Here is a 16,896-nt window from a genome sequence, read left to right as displayed (position 1 = left end):
CTACCTGACAACATGCATAGAGGATGCTCCAGATTTGAAGAAGTCTGTGGAATCCTCAATCACAGCAACATTGCTTAAAATTCCCTTCCAAATAGCCTAATAATACAGAACAATAACAGAAGCAGGAGTGAATAATCCTCTAATAGCAAAAGGTATTTATCAAACTGTATTTTCTATAGTATTTGTGCCAACAACATCTATTATTTCAAAGGTTTCTAAAACATGAAGTTATTTTAAGAGCGTCTAAAATAGTCTAGAAACTTGATGTCAGACAATAAATTTTTCAGTATAATTCGATGATAAAAATATAGTATTTTGTCCATGGTAATTTTACCTAATCAAGCAAGAAACCTGAATGGTGTAATGCTAAAACTTTTCAGGCCAATCTTTAAAAGATGTTTTTTATCCTCCAAATAATAAGTTCCCATTGCATTACAGAATGTGTCATCAGCATAGGCAAGGACAGCCTGGGGCACTTTATGAATGGATTGATGATATTTCAGGCACCTGGCCAAGGCTGAGAAGTAGTTTAAGCTGCATGCATGAGATGGAGAAATAAACAGTTCAATAACTGGTATTGTAATATTTCAATTAATTATAACTGAGTTTCACAGTTAGCAGGCAGTGTCATCAACTGATGAGTTTATACTTCTTTTCATCATTTTGTCAGTCATTCAATAGCTCCAGGCAGTATTTAGGTTGCTGCAAGCAGGTTCAAGGTAATCTTGAATCAGCAGCTTAAAATATTAGTACATGAAGCTGCTTGACCTGTGCCAAAAGTTAATAACTCTTCAGCAGAGTCAGCACAAGGGAAGACATCTATGATTCATTTGCTCTGGCACAAAACTTTATTGATAAATGTGGCTTTCAGCTAAGTCCCTGACACTACAAAGGGATGGATTTCAGGAGAGGGCAGAAAAGTTCCTCTCTGGCTAAGGGAGTTTTCTGCTCCAGCTGTTCCCATCCCTCTGGCAGCCAGCCCCTTGTGTGTGTTGTGGCAGAAGAAGTGCACACAAGTACAGTGAGAAAACTGCTGCCTTTTGCCTTCAGAAGGCTGTTTGAGACTCCCTGGAGCTTGTCCAACAGGCCCACTCTGAGCATATCCTAGAGATGAACACCACAGTGAAAAAAGGATTCCAAGAACTGTCCGAGTCTACCAATGTTGAAAACCTCACTTCTACGAGGTGAAGGTCAGCTTGTTTTTCCTCACCCCACCTTCATCACTTGTAGATATTTACCATTACCTGCACTCACTGTTTTTGTATCACCTGTATCTGAAAGGAAACTGTGTAAAGTGAGACAAATACACCAGTGAATCCCCACCTGAAATAATATCAATAACTAAACCTTCACCCTCATATACTTTGAGTACATTTTATCAAAAAATTACTTGCGTGACTAAACAAAATATATGCCTTGCCAAAATTAAGTATGTAATGCTTTTGGCTGAATAATATCCTACTGAAGCAGTTTAGTGAATTACTCTGATATCTTCTGCAAACTTTTTCTCCTCTTCTGTAAGTTCCAGGGCAGTTGTTTCATCAGCAGAGAAGTATTTAGATGCAGGGATCATTTTGCCATCCTCAAACTGCAGATTTCTCACTAGTACCTGAAAAATGAAAGGATATGATTTTAAATTCTTTGGGAGGTAGCACATCCTTGGGTGAAGAGCTTCAGGCATTAATAGGGTAATTGAAATAGTGAAACAAATGGCTCACAGGAAAGCTGATATGATGCAGGCAATTTAGCACAGGCCACTGGTACCTGTCTTTTAAATCCTCTCCTAGTAAGAACAGATTTTACTCCATATAGGAAATGACAATGGATTGAGTGAAAAGCAGAACATCTTCCCTATAGGATGGTAGAGGATTGATAAACTCCAAGTGAATCAGCTGTCAGTCATCAGCACCTGGATTTATCTAGCTTGACAGTTCCACATTACTCGCCCTTCTTGCCAAAACTATTCCATCCACGCTTATGTTTGCCAGACTGAGCACTTACCATCTTCCCATCATTTCCAAAAACTACTAGACCATTCTTTGTCACAAGTCCTGGTCTGGAAGCACCTTTTATTGTCAGCTCTTGTCCAGCAGGCACTGAAGCATCAAGTAATGATGATCCATAAAAAGTAACCACCTAAAAAGAAAGGTAACTAAAAGCACATACGTTCTAAGTGTGCTGTAAAATTTTAACGATTTTATTATACTGTTTTGAAGCTTTAATATAATAGAAATAAAATATAATTACCTACACATGGAAAACATGTTACAACATTTCTAGATCTTTACAACTCGGAACATGTAAAACTTTGCAAATTGCCCAAACCTGCAAAGCAGCTGAGCTGTAACAATGTACATGCTGCAACCAGTGCAGGAAAGGGAGCAGCTTTTGACAGTGCATCCCAGAGTGAGGGACCATTCACTCTATAAGATTTCATAGATTTATTTCTGCAAACTATCTAGGCCCAAATCTCTTTAAAATGAAACCATCTGTTATTTCAGCAGCCCACAGTGTTTCATTTTGCTGTCCATACTGTGATGTTGGCCACTGTACATGGGCTGTACTATACTGTAATGCATACCTGCTTCCCAAAATGACTGGCACAGTTTGGTTCTACTCTTCATACCTTTGTACCATGTCTCTTTTTTTTTTCCAGATGTTGTACTTATCTTTCTTCAAATTAAATTAATTCTGCTATTAAAAACTCTTAACTACTGTGTTCTGTGTGTTTTATTAGGTGCCTGTTCTAGATACACACAAAACATAAAGTCACCAGATTAGAGCTACTCTAATGTAACAGCCATTTGTATTCACCTGTATGCAGATATCTTTAATTTTATAATAAAAAAGAGTCAAAAAGAGAGTATAGATAAGAATATTCTTCTGGTTTTCAGAGCATACCTGTCCATTTATTGTTGTCCATGCTCCAGGCACTTTATCATGCCCTCGAATCCAATTGTGCAAAGCTGCTGCAGGTTGGTTCCAGGAGATCTAGGAAATCAAGACATGCCAGGATGCACCACCACACCTTCCCAACCACAAACAAGATCATCTAATGCAGTAGATGGGTGTAAGTAGGGGTGCTTAGATCAAATAATTCTCATATGGGAATTCAATTAATATTTTCGTCTGTGTTTATATGGCCTGTGCTAATTTTTGGAAGCAGAAGGAAATGTGCCAAAACTTTCTTTTCCTAAAATAAAATGTATTTCTGGTAGAGAATTTCATATGGCCTGTTGGCAAACAAAGAGAGTTATCTTGATTCAATGTTGTATTCACAAGTATGGTAGCTTACTAAGAATCTTTACTGAGACTGCAGCTGCCTCAGCTGCCTGTACATGATTCTGAATAAGACACCAAGTTTCTAAATACATGTAACTGCTGAAAGGAAAATGGAACTTAACCTAGGGCTCCATTACATGCATCCTAAGAGGTATTCTAGGAAAAAGAGGTGAGGAAAAACTCAATTAAAATTAATGTTAACTTCATATTGCTGCTACTGTAGTCTGAATTACTAACTTTTCTAGCACTACGCACAAAAAAAAGGTGTTACTTCACACTACCTCTGCATTTTCCTTTTTCTGGATCCCTTCATATGTTGCCCCTTCTTTAGGCTGAGGTATACGAGGGGCCTTACCATCAGCAATTAGATGTACAGCTTCCACCTATGTGAAAAAGTAAAAGATTTAATGTTAGCTTGGTTCATCTTTTTTTCTTCAGTCATACATTGGAATGAAAGCAAAAGACTTTCTGCCACAAGGTGAATTGGTTTTGATTTTTTTAAACCTAGTATTTCCAAACCCAAAGGGACCAGTGCTGCCCTGAACAAACGTGTGTTTCCTTGAGTCTCTCTGACAAAAGAAATAGCCTCCAGAATTTCATGAGAGTACCTAGTCACCAAACTTAGAACAGCTGTCTGAATTCTCCAGAACAGAAATGTGGCTCAGTATGATTGTATTCAATGTTTTCCTTTTTCTCTCTGCAAAAAGTTATTTTTCTGCATTTAAATGAAGGGAGAAAAAAAAAATCTCCAAGGAGCAATGCTGAGTAATTTTTGTGCATTTTCTTTTATTTACATTAAAAAAATACAAAATATGACAAGCATAGAAAACCCAAAGCCAATCCACCAGAACTTTGAGCCTCAAACACCATACTACCATTTTTTCTTTAAAATCTCACACCTAATTTTTTGTTGTTGCTGAGCCTTTAAAAGATTTTGTCTTGTATGAAAGAGCCACATTCCAAATAAATTCAACTTCATGCCATCTGTGGAAACAGAATATGCTCTGCCTGCTGTCAGCAACAAATATTCTGAGGTCACATCCTCAGCTGTTGGGTAGCTGCACAGTTCCAGTGAAATCTAGGATTTGGCTGAGTATCACAACCTCTGTCTTTCCAAATGCATACATCGTGTCTGTACTTCCTTTACTTTCAATCCCTTTTCCTCTTAAAAAGGGTATTCAGTACAGTTAAACATACCATAGCCTTTATTCCTTCTGGGAAGAGAAACCGGTTATATAGGTCATCCACGGTATCATTTTGGCCAACATCACATTCTCGCTGCAGAAGTATTGGTCCAGTGTCCAAACCATCATCAGCCCAAAAAATAGTAAATCCTGCTTTCTTATCTCCTTGAATTAAAGTCCTGGGCATAAAAAAATACTTACAGTAAATACAGAAAAAATTAAAGTAGTTAGGAATATCAACTCACGTTTTACATTTATTTTCTTCAGGAAGACAGAAAAGAAAATCCAAACAATCTTTACTATACTTTCACTGCTCACTTCACAGCCAGGAACCCATAGATTTGACACTGTTGATGTGTGGATTCTAAAAATGACACAGGAAATGCTGCAAGTGAACCCAGCCTGTCTCACATAGTTCACTGTGATAATTATTTTTAAAGTATTATAAATGATAAGCCACTCAGAGCATAAGGTGTGCAACAGTTATGACAGAATTTGAAAGATGGAAGCAACTAACAGAATGCTATCTTAATTCATGATTGTTTACTGATAGCTCATCTGCAGGTCAACAAGGAAGTACATGTGTCATACAGCTGAAACGGAGTTAAACTCAGAGTGGAAAATTATAAATATGCAACTGTTTAAGGAAAAGTTATTAACAGAATTAAGGCTTTCCAGCCAGATTCTCAGCTGCTGTGCATGAACATAGCAGTGCTTATATTAGACCTGTGCTGATTTACCTCAGCTCAGAATCTGCTTCTGCATCCAAAGGGAACTTCAGCCACCTAAAATTTTGCAGTTCTTCTTTGGCATGTGTCTCAGAATGATGAAAAATGAAACTGAAGTGTGTTTAAGGGAGCAGCCAGAAACTATGATAAAAATATTTCCTGCATGTTTTCAGCCATTTGTATGCACGCAAACTTCAATGCTATTTTAAGTAATACATATCTCATCTAAGTATTCCCTCAGCAGCCCATGTTGTAACAGAATTGTCTGAGATCTGGCTTATACACAGGAAAGTTCATTATTAGTTATAAGCACTGAAAGCTGCATTCACTGAAATGAGTGAAGTACACTGAAGTACATATGGGATGAACAAGGGACGAACTCCAAAGACAACTGGGGAAGTTGGCAGGTATAACAGAAGTGAAAGCTTACAGAAGTTTGGCTAGCCCTTATCAGATCTTTCACATATTTAAGCTGCATTTCTTCTAGTTTTTATTACATAAAAGTCCCAAAAGAGTACTCTAGTGAGAAATGGATGTACTCAGCATGGAAAAGAAGGTTTTATAAGCAAACGTCTCTGATGCTGAATAGGTGACAAGGTAAGAACTGCTGTGTGCCTCCTCCTCTGTCCACCAGCTCCCTCCACAAAGGGCTGCTGATAACAGAATGGCAGCAGCTGGAAGAGACTGCAAAGGAAGCGAGTGAGGAACCCTCTGCACCTCAGCACCCTTGTTTGTACCTGGTTATGTTTAGCCATGCCTAATTCTCAAAGGTTTTCTTGGTTATACAGTGAAGATAAAGGGTCTGATCAGCACCAGGGCTGTAGCCACAATGTGAAAGTAGTGATTAGAGCAAGGGGTGAAAGGGTGAATCACAAGAACAGACAGTCAAAGCCAAGTCCTAGTTCAGTTTAAAGGCCTCGAGACAATGGCCTTCACTTGAGAAGGGCAGCAGCAGATAGAAAAGATTCCTTTTGCAGAAGGAATATGCAAAATAGAGCAAGTGATACAACACTGCAAACATTCCATTTCTGCAAACCTTTGCACTTGCTGAAATAACTTCCTGAAACAGAGTTTGCGTCTACACCTTCCTGTGAAATACATCTTGATGAATTTCTCCTCCACAAAAGCATCCTTTAAGAGCTCTCTAGATATGAGACTGCACAATTTAATAACAAACTGCATGAAGTAAAAGGACCTCATTTATTTGGAAAAATCCTACTACTTGATGTCTTTGCTGGCTGCTCCCTGACTTTTGATTAGAATGAGGAATCATTCTTTTTTCACTTTCCATGTCTTTCATGGCTCAACACACAGCTAGTGTATGTCCTCCCCAATGCCCTCTTTTCCAGTCTGAAGACTCCATCATTTGTCTTCAGCCATGTGAAAGCTGTCCTATACCCTTGGCCATTTTTCGTAGTCTTTTCTGAACTTAGCTAGTTCACGTTCCAGCTGAGATGCAGACAGTATTTAAGATCACAGAATCACAGAATATTTTGAGTTGGAAGGGACCCACAAGGACCATTGAGTCCAATTCTTGAATGAATGGATCCTTCCATGGTGAGTAACAACAACCCTTTTCTGAGTAACAACAATTAACTTTAACACTGCTTATATATAGGCAGGGGGGTTTCCCCCTTGTGTGTGTTGTGTAAGCTTCCTAACTTTGAATTTGACCTCTCATTTTCTCACTCTCACATTATCACATTTACTCGTTTTCATAGAAAATGTATACCTTATTACAGATTTAAATCAGAATCATTGATCTAAATTTTCCTGTCTTTCTCTTTCAGCCTTTTTAAAACTGGTATTGCTTTTGCTATTTCCCAGTCACCTGCATCAACATAACTTTAAGAAACAGAAACATTTGCAGGTCATTTCAAATCTGCAACTTCAAATTTGCTGAAGTCCTGTGGTCCTGACAAAGAGTTTCTTATTCCTTCATCAGTTCACGAAAATGTCTTCTGCTCACAGTTTAGCTCAAGAGAATTGTTTTGACTTATTCTACCCAAAGAAGGACTGTAGGATAGTAACATCTTAAGCTCCTCCATCCTGAATACCAATACAGATTTCCTACTGTGGTATTCTCTTTAATAAATACCTTTGTTAAATCCCATACCTCCATCAGTTACGTATCTTCAACCTTTAACATATTTGGAGGAATTGTTGGTATTACATTTTGTGCCTTAAAAAGCTGTTTATTTCTTTCTTTTGCGGACTGTCTCACTCTCATTTTCTGCTGAGTTTATGCTATTTTACTTTACACACTTGAACACAACTGACACTTTTTGAAGTCCTTACCTCTCTAATAGTCTCCTCAACACCTCCGCTTAAGTATTTCAGCTTAGTACTTTTTCCAGGAAGGATTAAAACTAAACAAAACTAAGTATGCTTTTGCTTTGAATCCACAACATTGTGGATTCAGATAATCACCATGCTGCCTGAAGATTGTTTGTCCATATTTAGATAATTTCTTACTGAATAAGTATTTCAGCTTAGTACGTTTTCCAGGAAGGATTAAAATTAAACAAAACTAAGTATGCTTTTGCTTTGAATCCACAACACTGTGGATTCAGATAATCACCATGCTGCCTGTAAGATTATTTTTAAATTGTTTCGATTAAAACTAAACAAAACTAAGTATGCTTTTGCTTTGAATCCACAACATTGTGGATTCAGATAATCACCATGCTGCCTTAAGATTGTTTGTCCATATTTAGATAATTTCTTACTGAATTTAGACACCGTGATAATGTCATTTATGTTGTCACAAGAGTGCCAGACCTGAGTCTATTGTGGCCATTATTTCAGTGTAGTTCTTTCAGGGTGATGATTTGAACCTACCTTGTGAAATAAAGTGGGTTTTTTTGTGGATTCTCTCTTCTCCCTTCCTCTCTGTGAACTTTAGGGTCTATCTCAGACCTTCCTGTGACAGTTATCAAGTGTTTGTGGGGATGAGCCACTAGGGCAATGTCCTGCTTATGGAGACTCCAGATTGTCAATTCGTGCACGTGAGTAAAACATATGAATGTACGGCTCACACCACTGATCCTCCAGAGCAACAGCTGAGCTCACCCTGGAAATAATAATGAATCCTAGGTATGAAGTGCAGTTCATGCACCAAATAGTCAGCTGCTCTAGAGAAGTTCCTTCAGAGCATTTGCAAGTCAAGAGAACTGCAGCACTGACAAGAGTAGCGGGGGCAGACCAGCCCCTAACGTGACAAACACGTGGATTTCATGCACAGAACTCACCAGTTGATTGCAGAAGCTCCTCGGTGGCGTGGTAGGATGGATGGATGGTAAATAATAGAGCCATGTTTTGGGCAGTCAATAACATCCATGGGGATAAACTGTGTACAGAATGGAAGGACATTTAACTCTGCTCCAACTGATTTGTAGGCTGCAACTACTTCCTGGATAGGCTTGCCTTTAGCTCTCCACTTGGGGAACTTAAAAACAGGAGTGCCATCCTTCTCCGCTGCCAGTGCTGAGGGGTAAGAACAGTATTTTTTTTTCATTCTGTGTTAAAAATTCAAGTCAGAGACATATTGCATGACAACTCAAACAAATCATCAAGTATATGACCACAGAGTGCTCTTCTGTATGCTGTTTAAAAACCTTTGTGCTTGGATGCATTTTATTAACTCTGTCTTTCATTCTTTTTCCTACAGCTTATGTCAATCTCAGCTTTCAGTTCACTCTTATGACTTGGCTAGTAAGTACCAATGAAAGCAGAAAAGATAGGTATTCATACTTTACTTTCTCTTTTTTTGTCTGTGAAATTGGATCTTGAGCTTGACCTGAAGAATCGTTAGCTTGTTGATTTAAGTCTTAGGTAAATTCTTATTTAAATATTATTCCATGCAAGTTTAGTGTGTACTGAAGTTACTTTTAGAAAACAAAGACTGTAGCTGTCTGAGGACACAGAAAACTTCAGGCAACACTTGAGACTTAAGCTTTTGAGTTATCTGGAAGTAAAAACAAGTGGTTGTCTAGTAATTTAATTTCATTTTTCCCCCCAATCAGGAGAGATTGGACTTAATTAGCCCAGTGGTTTTAGTTAAAAATAAATACATTATTGAAAGATTGGAAGATTTACTTAGTTACATTTGTTAGTGTAACAATCTTACAAGAATAATTCATATAATGTAAACAAGTTATGCTATATTGTATATAAACTTTTACAATGTAATCCAAACAGACATGGATAGTCAATTTTTCGTTTTCTAAACTAATAGTTGCCTTCTCTAATTCTTCCAAAGTGTGATTAAATCTTTTAATGAGGTAGAGTTGAGAATTACATGCTAGTCTGTGAACACCACAGCACCAGTAAGCAAAATTTATGTTTGATTCTTCCCTCATGAGAGTTCTGTAAAAACATGTCAGGACCATATTAAAAAAAAAATCAAAACAACACAAAACAAAACAAAAACCACCAAAAAAGCCCCCAACCAAAACCAAGAGAGAATTGAAACAGCTCATGGAATGTAGTTTTGATTTCAGATTATCCATAAAGGTACATTCTATTCTGGCACTTCTATTTGCTAATCATATTAACTCACAGTCTTTGAACTTGTGTCACTGAAACAAAAACCAAAAAAAAAAAGTGACAATTTAGATGGTTCCAAATTAGCTTCTTTGCCATGCTGGGCTCTGAATACAATGAGTACAATTCTGAACAAGCAAAACTTCTTTCTTTAGTAAGCCTAGAAAATCCTTATGCACCTCAACAATGGAAAACGTGTGATATTCACATTCTCTGAATAGAGAGAGACATAATTCTCTCTCACAGGATTTTTCCTGGAGAAGCACAGAGAGAAGAAGAGCAAACAATTCTTATCTCTATTCTCTGCTCCTGTTGTTTTTGCACATGTGGAATGTGTTAGGAAGATTGTTTACCTGAAGGGATTTGTCAATTGGATTCTACTGAGGATTGTTTTGTTTCCTTGGCCAGGTGGGTCAAAGCTGTGTCCTGGCTGTCTCAGTCACGAGTTTTTCTTTAGTATTCTTTAGTATCTCTTTGCTATGTAATTTAGTAGACGATAATGTATTATAATATAGTTTTAATAAAGCAATTGTTCAGCCTTCTGGATCAATGGAGTCAGATTCCAACTACTCCCTGCATCAGGGGTGCCCTGCATTCAATAGAGAAAGGGAGAGCAAAGCCTCCTCCAACCTTTTGAATGTGTTTTCCGTAGTCCAGGTGGAAGAGAAATAGGTTCTGCAGGTACACTGCCACACACAAGCTTGTCAAAAAGGGCAGAAAGCCAGGGATAAACAATCTTGGCTCAGTGCCCTGAGTGTCCCAGCCAGCACAGAGAAGCAGGTGACAGACATTTGCACTTGAATATAGGCTCAGCAGCTATTTGCTGTAAGATACAGATCTAGTTCAGAATGATTACGTCTAGGATATACATTCCAATAAGATATCCAGATTAATTTTGGTTTTCCAATACCTTAATATACAGTCCTGCATGTTTAGAAACTACTTTAAAAGTTGCTTTTTTAAAGTACTGACAAATTGACAAGGTTAAACTGGTTCTGGGACTGGTGTTCGTTAAAGGATAGGTCTTGTACCGGATTTAGTGGATCAAAGGCAATATATGCAAGTCATTCCCATATAGCTATAACCTTCTAATGAAAAGGAAAATTTGTTATGTACACCTGTAATTTTTACATTTGGATTCAGGTTTCACTTACCCAAAGGATCAGCTTGTCCATTCTTGTCAGGCACAGTGAATACACCCACAACTTTATGTCCCTCTTTTCTCAGCTTGTTATAAACTTCTTGTCCAAAAATACTTTGACCTATAAGGGCTAGCTTTAGCTTATGTTGATAAGCCTGGTAAAAAGAATTAAAACAAAACATGTTGTAGGATGCAAAGAAAATATGTTATTGCTTACATTTCTGTCTTGCTCTTTCTTTGTCAATTTTCAGTTTGATTTAAAATGGAATAGCCTTTTCTAACCTAATCACCTTTGAAGGAATAATAATCAATTTTTTGAGCTTAATGACAGGTAACATACAATTCAGAGAGAGTATACTTCACATGAAAATATCATCTGATACTGTCACTGATGTTTATATGGCTTTTTTAGAATTTTCATTAGACAGACCACCCACTGCTTCTTATGAGAGGCTCCATGATTTTATCCATAGTCAGAAATGAAAATATATTTCTTGAAACATACATAAACCACTTTTTGTAGACATAATTTATGTGGCTGGAACATGCCCTCTAAATCCCCATAATTAAACAGAGGTATATTATTTGTGGTTAACATGTATAGGCTGCAGAAGACAAACTTGCACTGTTCCTGCCAGGTTAAAGGTGATGATCATCCATTGGATACTCCTACAAGCAAAAAAAGCTGCTAAAGGTGAGGTTCCCTTGCTGGACTTCCATTGCCTGCTGCATTTGGATTCCAGTACACTGGACATGTGATTTAAGCTTCTTCAAGCAGAGCAGGTGCAAGTAACACCTCCACCTTCTTTTTAAATTTATGATAGTTAGAATCACAACACTATGATGATAGCAGAATATCAGATATTGCTATGTTTTTCAAGTGATTGCTTCTTGAGAAAACTGCTTTTTCTTTCTGAGTCCTTTTAGATTTATGTGGCAGTTGTGCTCCTTTCCCACTCTACCTCCAGTCCCTCACCTCCAACACCTCCTTTATCCCAGAACTGGTACTGCTGTAGCTGCAAGAACTGCATTAGGGTACTGAAGTGAGCAGGCACAAACATGAAGACTGCAGCTTATTCATAACTGGATCTCTTCACTGGTCTAACTTACAGCACACGGCCATGAGTCCTAACATAGGGCCAGCAGGGGAGCAGGAATGGGCATGGAAACATGGCAAAAGGGTGGAACTGTCTCTATATGCACTGTCTTTGCCGTTTTAGTCAGCTTTTGGAAAATGAAAACTGGAAACCTCTGAAAAACAAATGGACTATCAGACCTGGTTAAAAAGGAAAGATCTGCACAGAATAAACAGAAAAAGTACCTTCCTCAAAGCTGAATCTGGCACAAATGTTCCTAGACTCAAACCATACAGATCCCTCCTCTTAGGAGGCTTGAATGAAAGGTAGGAAATAAATCCACACACTCCCCACCTTTGTTCTTAACTTTATTTTTCACAACTGGACTTTGACTTCCATTTTTTTCCTTATGACCCATTAGAGGAATTAAAGCACTCTATGAATGTCTTAACCACTGATGTTTGTTTTGCTTGTGAGTTGTCACTTGTATGTTTATCTCCTCCCACCTCTTCCCTTGCTTAGGGTGCTGGGACATGAGAATACTTGGACTGAGTGGGTTATTGATTGGATAACAAATGGTCTGCACTGTCTATCAGATCACATGACAAAGACAAATGTCCTGAAAAACAGGTTACTGCAATTCATTTTACAGCTGACATATTACACATGCATTTTACTGGTTTCAGGTTACATTTTTGTTGTGCAGCTGGTTTTAGAAAACGGAGTTACGAATTGGTAGGTTCCACTACAGGAATATTGAAGTGTGGGGGTCTTTTTTAATATAAAACAATAGGAAATAATTATTTGTACTGGACACAATATTTTCCCTGAGAATGAAACTGCATAATAAAACTGTCCTGTATTGCAGCATTACACAGCACTAGTGCCACTGCAGCACAAACAAGCAGTAAGATGCAAAGGTGGACATAACTCAGGCCCTTGCGAAATCAGACTGTTATAACTGGCTGGCAAAAAATGTCTGTGAGACTGCTGATGATAATGTCACTAACCAACACTGCACTGCTGGCAGCTATACCTCAAATAGTCTACTATTTTGTTCTTAACAAAGACAAGACCTTGTTCTGAATTACAACTTATCCTTGCAATCCTTATCCAGCAAAGCCAAACTGATGCAGGTGGTGCTCATTATCAATGCTTTATGATGAATGTCTTTACAGCAGAAATGCTGCTGCACTACAAAAAGTCAAAAAACAATTATTAGATTTTCCCAAGTATTTTAACTATAGTCGGGCAAATTGGAGAAAGATTAACCTGCTGGACCACTGAACATGTTTAGCATGGTATGAAATCCTCTGATTTCTGTACTGTGCTAACTAGTGCCCAACTAGTATATTAAATAAATGTTTAAAATAGTCCAGATGAGAATGACTTATTCTACTTCTGCCCTTTTGTTGACATTTCTCAGTAAGAACACAAGACTGGAAGGGATCTTCTTACCTAAATGAATCTTCTCCTCTGCCATCACAAAAAATCATGTCATATGATTGCTTTTATAAATCTACCCAAACTCCTTTTCAAAGCACTGTTAAAGCACTCACTTCCGTACTCTGCTGCTTCTCTGATACTTGGACAATCTTCTTGTAATTTTAAGTCCAAATTTATCACTACTTAAATAGTTACTTTTTCACAAAGAGTTTATTCACAAACTGTTAATAACATATGCACCCTCTATTCCTACACTTTCAGTTCATGTTGCCCTGTGAATAAATCTGATTCTCATATTATGAGAACTGGCATATCAGTTACAGCAACTCATGAGTTGCTGTAAATCAACATACTTTCAGTAAAGCCACACATTTAATTTGTGCTAGCTGTGGAACTGAATCAACAAATGGTGAGAAGCAAAGAAAGAATGTAGTCCCCAAATGAATAACAAATAAAAAAACCCCACCAAACCCAAACTGAAACTGGCAAGACTGAGAAGACTGCAGTGTGGGAAATTATGTAGTGCACAAAAACACTATTCTGGTAGTAAATCAGCTCTGCTGCCTCACACTTCCAGAAGGTAACTCAAATGGGAACTGGTTTCAATTGCAAGATGGATCTAGTAACTGTGACCAGTGATTCCTGAGTTCTCTCTCTACTGTGGTACCTACAAGTCAGCCATGAACAGGATTTCTACTGAGTTTAAAAAAAAAAAAGAAAAGGAAAATATCTGTGTGGAGGGGCTTGCATGCTTGGACCACAAGTTCAGTCCTTTGTTGTTTTTTTTTTATTTGAAAAATTACAGTGGAACAACTGCATGACATGTTATAGCCATTCAGATCTTCCTTTAGAAACTCTCCTTAAGCGTTTTTACCTAAGATGAGTCAGACCTGTGGAAGTGGGAAAATTTTGTACAAGAATTTAATGTGAACATAACACTCAATTAAAATGGAAAGTTCTATAAGTTGACACAGAGAAGAAAAAGAGTTTGGTGTTTTCTGTCTTACAGAAATGCCATTTTCGCCAGTGTGCCATCGCTAGCATTCATCATGAAACTTTAGAAATTCTGTTAACAAACACCAAAACAAACTTGGATATGTGCTAGATGGGTACTCCATCATGATCATTAACATGCACAGAAATTAAACTTTTTATTGTTTTTGACAGTGATGTTAAGAGATTATACCAGACTCCTTTTGCAGCTGCCTGGCTGACAATGAAAGTGTAGCCTGCATGAACCATGCATTTAAGGTTAATGGTCACGTAGCATCAGAGTGGATCTTTTGCTGCACTTTTGTAAGATTACCCAATTCCTAGTTATAGGAAACAATGCAGCTCAGGTAGCTTAGGGAGAGCTGGCCCTTCTTTTATGACTAATCATAAAATAATATAGTTAATATGACAGCGCTGCCAAGATACAAGAGTTTAGGATATTAGTTTTCACTCTACTGTAATTTTGTTGTTTTCACTGTCTTAACTTTTAATTTCTTCTTTAACTTTGTATGTTGTTTATAACATAGATTAACAGTGATTATGTTTCCTTGACTCAAATACTCATGATTTGAATGAAGACAATAAGATAAAGGTAGAAGCATAAAATCCGAGAAGTGTTTGTACAAGCAGTCTTATCTTGCATGCTCAATGTGTCTCAAAGTTCACACGTGTTTCACCACCTCCATACAAAAGCACAGATTTAAGTTTAACTTCTGTATTTAAAAATTCTGCCCATATGATCTCTTGATACCATACTGGAATTTATTTTAAAATAGCTCATTAAAAGTTATACAGTATTTTAATGTTTGATTCCATTCTGGTTCATTTTTTCTTCCAAAACACTCATACAGAAGTAAAACTAACAAATAGAATTAAGTACTACACAGATGACAGCCTGACAAATGCTGGTAACTATCTTGTCAAGTTTCCTAGAAATGGGAGATAAGTCCAACATCTACATTTTCTTTCTAAGTAGACTCTAAACTTACAAAATCTCTTCAGAGGAGAATTTTTTTTTTGTTGGATAAAAATAATTTTCTGTTACTGCCTCTTTTGTATGTACATCTAAACTTCAACTGGTTATAACTACGAATTAAGTTTACTGAAAATTAAGATTTAGTAACTGCTACTCTGGGTACAAACCTTATAATCAAAAAGATTACAATATTTTACTTAGTTTGCATAAGAATTTAGTAAAGCTAAAAAAAATTGAATGTTACATCTTTTTTAAATTATCACAGCGAGATGCTTCTTTTGAAAAGCAGTACTGCAACTTTATTTCTACTGAGATCCCCCTGCATGTGCTGAATTCCAGTGCCTGCAAATAGAAGCCTATAGTAGAGCCCCACCCCCATCTACATACACATCCAGGGCAATGTGTTCCCACCGTTCATTCATTCTCTTTTTTTTTTGGCACTGCTGGTTGCATTTCCAAAAGGCTTGTGTCAAATCTCCTTATTCTAATGCCTTCCATGCAGATACCTTTGGAGGATTGCTGTCCTCAAACAAAACTGAGCAGCCAAACACGAAACAATGAACAATCTCTAGGGAAGAAAAAAATCCCCCAAGCCTCATCCAACTTGCCAGACCTACACATCTGGACAACTTGGACTGGACACGGCTTTCAGGGAGAGGTTCCTTGCAGGAGTCCTGCAGTCTATATATGTAACCAGACAAAGAAAATGACTTGAAACAAATGCTCAGAGCTGTAAAAGACTAAACCATGGGGTGCAGAGGAATTTAGGCCATCAACTTCAACCCTGAGCAGTCCACCACGCCAGAGCTATGAACCGGCGCTGAGAAGGTCACAGACGAAACAGGCCAGAGCCGGGGGGCTTCACTTGGGCGCTGGGGACGAGCATGGTCCCTTCTAACTGAGAAGAGAGCCTTCAGCTTCTCTCAGGGCAAAGCCAGCCCGAGGGAGGCACAGAACGGCTGCATGACATTGTTCTTGACACACGATTACGGGGCATTATCACAGCATCGCCGGTGCCTGTTCCCCGCGGCTTCCAGGCACATCCCTGCAAGATGCAGCGCCCAGACGATGGCTGCGGTCCCGCTCGCCGAACAGCCGGGCGAGAGCAGCCTTTGCACCCACACCGAGCCCCTTCCCGACGCTGCCGCGCCCGTACGCGCCCTGCTAAATCCTCGGCAGAGACGACACACATCACACGCTGGAGAACACCCGCTCCCGCCATCCCCCTCCCCGCGGCTGCCCCCCGACCGCTTCGCTGGCGGGCTCGGCACGGCTCGGCACGGCACGGCACGGCACGGCACGGCACGGCACGGCACGGCACGGCACGGCACGGGGCAGCGCGGCCGCCCGCCCGCGCTACTCACCGCAGCCGTGGTGCAGATGGTCCGCAGCAGCCGGGGTGCTGTCCGCAGCATCTTGCGGCCGCCCGGCCAGCTCCGAGCGGGCTCCGCGGCCGTGCCGGAGCGCCTCGTCTGATGCAACCCGCGCCGATGCCGCTGGCGCCGGGCCAGCGCCTGCATCCGCG

At 39.0% G+C, this 16,896-nt stretch overlaps 1 protein-coding gene across 2 annotated transcripts in view; it reads right to left on the bottom strand.

Annotated features, from left to right (window-relative positions):
• ALDH1L2 (aldehyde dehydrogenase 1 family member L2) overlaps positions 1-16,891 on the bottom strand; it is a 30,850-nt gene extending 13,959 nt beyond the window's left edge. Inside the window, exons 1-9 of one of the 2 annotated variants that reach the window (XM_039720541.1) lie at positions 16,736-16,891; positions 10,894-11,035; positions 8,446-8,680; positions 4,480-4,645; positions 3,564-3,665; positions 2,902-2,991; positions 2,002-2,136; positions 1,484-1,609; positions 5-96 (exon numbers count right to left, since the gene is read on the bottom strand). In XM_039720541.1, the coding sequence (XP_039576475.1) occupies positions 5-96; positions 1,484-1,609; positions 2,002-2,136; positions 2,902-2,991; positions 3,564-3,665; positions 4,480-4,645; positions 8,446-8,680; positions 10,894-11,035; positions 16,736-16,891 (1,244 nt within the window). The remainder of the gene's footprint in view (positions 1-4; positions 97-1,483; positions 1,610-2,001; positions 2,137-2,901; positions 2,992-3,563; positions 3,666-4,479; positions 4,646-8,445; positions 8,681-10,893; positions 11,036-16,735) is intronic. The other variant, XM_039720550.1, reaches the window with a different exon arrangement.
• Positions 16,892-16,896: the final 5 nt, after the last annotated feature.

The sequence above is a fragment of the Passer montanus genome, unplaced genomic scaffold (genome assembly GCF_014805655.1).
Source record: "Passer montanus isolate IOZ18808 unplaced genomic scaffold, ASM1480565v1 scaffold106, whole genome shotgun sequence".
NCBI classification, from domain to species: Eukaryota; Metazoa; Chordata; class Aves; order Passeriformes; family Passeridae; genus Passer; species Passer montanus.
Note: the sequence above shows the minus strand (reverse complement) of the source record. Positions and strands in the feature narration are given on the sequence as shown.